Here is a 6,000-nt window from a genome sequence, read left to right as displayed (position 1 = left end):
CTACATATGGCCCGTAGTTCCTTAATAGTGAGATGTGAAAGTGTAGAAGCCAGCCAATCAGACAAATGGTAAAGAGGGTATGCACCATGGGAGGGACAAACACAAGATGAACAGGCTGAGAAAAACAAGCCTTTGAAGAAGAAGGAAGCAAATGAATGACCCTAAGGCCACCAATGGTAAGCAATAGGCGGTCTGTAAGCCTCTATAATTTGCCTGTAAATCCAGAATAGGTCTGTTGCAACCAGACAGCTTGCACTCTCTGGTAGGCTCAATCTAAATATGAGCATTCGCATGGTTAGGTGCAAGAGCAGACACTTATATGTAAACATAACTTTTCTTCTCAGAAAGTCACCCAGTCACTGTCCACCTCGAGAATGTATTTGTTGCAAATTCGTTTAATAACAGTGAAACAACGCTCCGTTTTATGAAGGATGCCGAGGTTACCAAGACACTGCATACGGGGGATTTATTTTAACACAATCAAAGCTGTGATATACAGGGTCAAAAACTTTCAGTGGAATCAGACAATTGTGATACACCAAGTGCTTATTACAACGAAATCAAATTGATGCAACTGTGAAGAGAAAAAGTCCTTCCAACTCTTTAGGCTCATTCGGCAGTTATAGGCGATGCGCCTGATCCACTGTGAACTTCAGACCCCTGCAGGTGCCGAAAGGTAAGCTCGGTAGACTTCTCGATATGCATTTCTCAGCAGGACGTAAGGAAAGCACGACTCCACCATGTCCACGGTCAAAAAAGACGATTCTTTCACGATCTGAAAGTAAAAGTAATAAGTTTAACAATAGACAATTGGAAAGTGTTTCTTAGTGGGAGCTGAGCAACCATTTTTTTTTTAAAACATCGGTAGAAACGCCTGAAAAGGGCCAGCTGCTATTAACTTTAAAATTCATGTTACATACTGTCAAATTACATAGTGAAGTTGAAAGAAGGGGCGGGGACCATTAAAGTGATTTTTGTGACACAAGCTATATTGTAAATTTATCTGAGAAATCGAAAATAAATCTAAGGAATCCCTGTGAAATTGACAAAAAAATTGAAACATTAATGGGATAATACTTGAAGTAAACAGAAATACACCCTGACTCAAAGCAGTGAATCAAACATCCACCCTCACAATTCCTGTGTCCGAGTTTAGGGCCACATATTCGAGTGAAGTTAGCACTTCATCCTAATAGGTGGCCTAAGATGTGTCATGCAGCCACCAGGAGAGATCGAATAATGTAGCAGAACTATCTTATTCATTTATACTTTCTGTGCAAATGTCAGCCGTCGGTCGCCATCTTTAAACAAAATATACCCCACTGTTGTCACAACTAAGACTTTCCTATTTAATTGTTTCACTTAAAAGCGTTAATTAAGGGCAAGGCTGCGGCCGAAAAGAAATGAAAAGTGATTTTTTGCAGTCAATAGATTTCCATATGCTAGTTTGATTAAAATATTTTTTAAGAAGAAACAATATCTCCTATCGTTTTATGGGGAATACTATATTATTTTGAAAGCATAACTTGCATGGACATCCGTCAACCATATGTCAGGGGTACCAAAAGTGACATTAGACGCACTTTCACCTTTACTTTCACTTGCACACACATACATCTGAAAGCATTTTTTAATTACCTCGGCTGCCAGGGAAGACCATATTTCAGCTGATTGTACTCCATTTTTATTAGACTAATAGTGAATCATTTAATATTATTCACTATTAGTGCAATAAAAAAGTTGTCAGAAAACAAGAAAGTGGAACCCCAACTGACGCCTTTAAGGATGAGCTGCCCCTGTGTCTCTGGTGCTGATTTTGCCACTTCTGAGGCCAGGGGTCGCAAAGGCAGTGCCATGGGTCGCAAGGTGAAACTCAGGGGCTGCAGCTGCAATCCATGGCGAGTGGTGACCTCTTAATGGCGTCCACGAAACTTTTTAAGGTGAAAGTTGAGAAACATCTCTTTTAATCTGGAAGTAAACCATTTGGTCTAGGACCCGTGCAATGCAGCACGTCTTTTTCCCTGTTTCAGGTCAAAAACTCGAAAGAAGGATCCTGTAACTCATGGTCCTTCGCTCTTGATTATGGAAAAGTACGATCAGGTGATCACATGGTTGCAGTCCAAAATAGATCCACAAGGTATTGATTGGGTTAAAGATGGATCAAACGTTCCAGTAACCAAAAGAGTCAGTACATGCCTAGTATGAGAGGTTCTTGCAAGCTATTAAACAATAGAGTAGGTTAGACACTTTTTATCCAAAGGATATGGGTCAGTTTGTCTCAAAATTTATGACAGGGTTGAAACCGGCAATCAGCCTCATGATTCAACAGCATTTGATCTGCTGGCAAAATAAATCTGTGGATGAAATTCTTCGGTATGCCAGATATTGCAGTGATGAGTGGATTCCAAGCATTGGAAGATAAAGGAGAAGTTAATGCTGGCCCAAATGCGAAACACACAGACGGGACAGCAGGTGCAAACAAGTGACAGATGTGGTAATACAGTGATAAGGCCAAGATCCCTTAATGGGGTGGGGGAATCAGAATCAGCTAGTACAGGTGCCACAACCCCCGAGAATCTCATAGGGTAAAAGAACATACCACAAGATGCCCTTCATGGAAGTGCTAGATACACTGGATCAAGACCCGGCCCAATGACGGTGCCTGGGTGGGGAGGAAGACTGTACTCTTGGAGTGGTCTTAGAGGTAGACCAGAATGGGCCATATGTTGAGGCAGATGTAGATGGACTTCCCATCATGCTCTTGATTGACGCTTGTGCTACCCGTTCTACTGTGAGATCTGCAGTAGTCCCAAAACTACCCCTCTCTGGAAAATCAGTCCAAGTTGTAGGAGTTGCTAATAAAAGGATGAACTACCTTCTGACAGAAGAGTTGCCGGTGTAGACCGGAGCTTTCCAGGATCATCATCAGTTCATAGTGTGTAATCCATGTCCAGTCTGTTTACTGGGACGTGACCTCTTGTGCAAATTGAATTGTACCATCTATTGCACAATGAAGGGAATCGAATTGCAGACTAACAATAATGACATTGCCTTTAAACTAGTGAATCACTTCACTTTCACTTTGATAGCTTTATTTCGGTCAATGACCATAAAAGCACAGATAAAATATTTACATAAACATAAAATACATAAATAATCATCATTTAGATAAAAAGTTATTAAACAACAGTTATCAAAGTAGCAACAATGAACAGTAAACATATTCAATCACTAAGAGGGACCCAACGCCTTTAGAATGTGGTTGCGTGTATGCCATACACTGGTAAGAAATTTTGCTAGCGCAAAGACAGTTGGACCAGAGACATCACATTTCAAAATCCTATACATTGGTGCGTATTCCCTGCAGCCCATATTCCTTATCAGCGGAAGAAGCCAGTATTTTCGTGCTGCCTTGTAGGCTGGGCAGAAGAAAGCCACATGCAAATCCGTTTCCTCCTTAGCATCGCAAGCCGGGCACTGCATTGTAGTAGGAGCCGTTGACCATGTGCATGTGAAGGAACGGAAAGGCAGTGTGCTGTATCTCCATTGGAGAAACAGCTTCCGCGCTAGTACAGGGGAAATGGGGTCTAATACTTTCTCGAACCTGTAGGAATCCTTACTTTGCAGAAACACGAAGGATAAGGACCCCTGTGCCTGAGTGGCTTGGGTCCTGGCTATTTTGTGTTCATGATATACATTAGCCAGGGATTTTTTTGGAAATTTTTGGTGCTGCTTTCGCTGGATCAGTCCATAAATCGGGGAGCCCTATCTCCATACAAGTGGCTTGGATGTTTTTGACCCAAGGGATGTTAAGCACTTTTGGGTGGTTCAAGAGTTCAACCAATTCCGCCCGATATTCTGCAAGATCGTTACTGCTCCACAGCCTGCGCCAGAATGCTATGGGTCTCAGACTTATTTCATCAGCTAACGGTCGTAGGCCCAAATCAAGCCTTAGGGGGAGGAGCGGGGTGCTGGGGGGGAGTGCGGTTATCTGTCTTATGAACTTATTTTCCGTTATTGAGAGACTCCCGCAAGGCGTGTGGCCCCATATTTCCGCCCCATACATTATCGCTCCCCTGGCCTGGGCCTTGTATATCTGGATTAGTGCCCCCAATGGACGGTATGACGAACCAGTCATCATCCGGGTGATACCCCCAGTAGTTTGCGTAAGTTTAAGGTTGGCCCTACTCTGGTGGGATCCCCAAGTCATCGTTTCGTTGAGGGTCACACCCAGATATTCAAAGGTGGCCACTCTCTCGAGCCGTACAGTTCCCAATTGTGGATTTGGTCGCAATTTTTGTCTCGGGTTCAAAACCATGAATTTGTTTTTTGCCGCATTAATTTCTAGCCCCCCTGTCAGTGCAGAAGGCCACAAAGGAATCGAGAATCCTCTGTATACCCATAGGGGTTTTAGATAGCAGCAGGGTGTCATCCGCAAACATAATTGCGGGCACCCTGCTGCCATTTAATTTTGGGGCGTCAGTATATTTAGTGGCATTCAAATGGGCGATTACCCCGTTGACGAAGAGGCAAAACAGGGTCGGTGCTAACACACAACCCTGTCTTACCCCCCGGCCAACGGGGAATCTCTCGGTCAATTCCCCCAAGCGCCCACACCTCACTCGAGCATAATTATTGTGATGCAGCCTCTGTAGGATCAATAGGATGTCCGGGGGAAGACCCATCCCCGCCAGGACGCTCCAAAGTTTCCCCCTGGGCACCAAATCGAAGGCGGCCCGTAAGTCCACAAAAATTGTGTACAGACTACCGCCCTCGAATTTTGCTGCCCTCCAATAGATCAGGTTCAATCTAAAAACCTGGTCCACTGTGGATACTCCCCTCCTGAATCCCGCCTGGTAGGGACTAAGGGCACCCACCTCCTCCATCCAATCCTGGAGCCTGTTCAGCAACACCCTACCAAACAGCTTCTGTGCCACGTCTATCAGGCTGATTGGTCTGTAGTTGGCTGGGAAGAGAGGCGAGCCCTTTTTGAAGATGGGGACCACCTCTGCCCCCAGCCAAGTACTAGGGATTTCCATGCCTCCAAGAACTCCATTAAAAAGGGCGGTAAGGTAAGGTGCCCAAACTCTGGGCTCCTGTTTAAACATATCGCCTGGTAATCCATCCAGTCCTGGCGCCTTTCCAGAAGCCAGTCCTGAGATGGCAGCGGTAACCTCGCCCAGCGTTATAGGGTCCCCTGCATAGTCCGGCCAGCCCATCTCAACAGGAGGTGGAGATTCTCCCGGCTCAGAGCTGTATAGGGTCTGGAAGTGAGCCTGCCACACCCCTGGGGCGATATTGGGCTCTAGTGCCGATTTTAAGTTCCCCGACCCCCCGTTCACAATCCTCCAAAACAAACGAGGGTTTTGGGTCGCTAGGGCCTTGGTGAGTTTTTCCCACTGGTTTTCCTCCCATTCTACCTTTGCGTGGGCAATAAGTTTCTTGTAAGCTTGCCTACTTTTTTTAATGCTGTCCCCCCCTAAACCCTCTTTAATTGTTATAAGGAGTTCTGTTTTTGCCCTTCTGCAGGCTTGGTTATACCATAATGTTTTGCCTTGACGTCCCCCTTTTATTGTTAGTAGACTACAAGTAAAATGAGGGACCGCAGCTTTTATCAGGTCCTCATGGGCCTTAAACAATTTACCCTGGGAATCTTTATTGTTAGCCTCAGTGTCCATACACCCCACAGTTTCCAAGATTGGAATTAACCCATCATAAGGCTTAGAGAGTTTATTCTTACTTGTAGCCAAGTGCTCCCACCTAACCCTTCTCCTATTATTGTCAAGGAGAAGCACAGGGATATTCCCTTGCTCGTTATTCGCGGAAGATTGGGGGCCAGGATAATCAAGGTCAAGCTCAAGCGCGTTATGATCGCTATCTGTCCTTTCCATTACCCTGAAATCCTGGATTTTCGGCCACTTCACTATTTGGGCCAAGACATAATCCAGACGGGACTCTCTTCCCGGTCTGTTGTAGGTGGTTTTACTTGGTATGTCAGAT

The 6,000-nt window shown here is 44.9% G+C and overlaps 1 protein-coding gene across 1 annotated transcript in view; it reads right to left on the bottom strand.

The window, feature by feature from the left end:
• Positions 1–377: 377 nt before the first annotated feature.
• The window catches only part of NCKAP1L (NCK associated protein 1 like), a 1,693,457-nt gene continuing 1,687,834 nt past the window's right edge, over positions 378–6,000 (bottom strand). Inside the window, exon 31 of the mRNA XM_085654768.1 lies at positions 378–775. Coding sequence (XP_085510894.1) covers positions 653–775 — 123 coding nt within the window. The 3' untranslated portion in view covers positions 378–652. The remainder of the gene's footprint in view (positions 776–6,000) is intronic.

This window comes from Triturus cristatus, chromosome 4_1 (genome assembly GCF_964204655.1).
Source record: "Triturus cristatus chromosome 4_1, aTriCri1.1, whole genome shotgun sequence".
Classification (NCBI taxonomy): Eukaryota; Metazoa; Chordata; class Amphibia; order Caudata; family Salamandridae; genus Triturus; species Triturus cristatus.
This window is presented reverse-complemented; position numbering and strand designations above follow the sequence as displayed.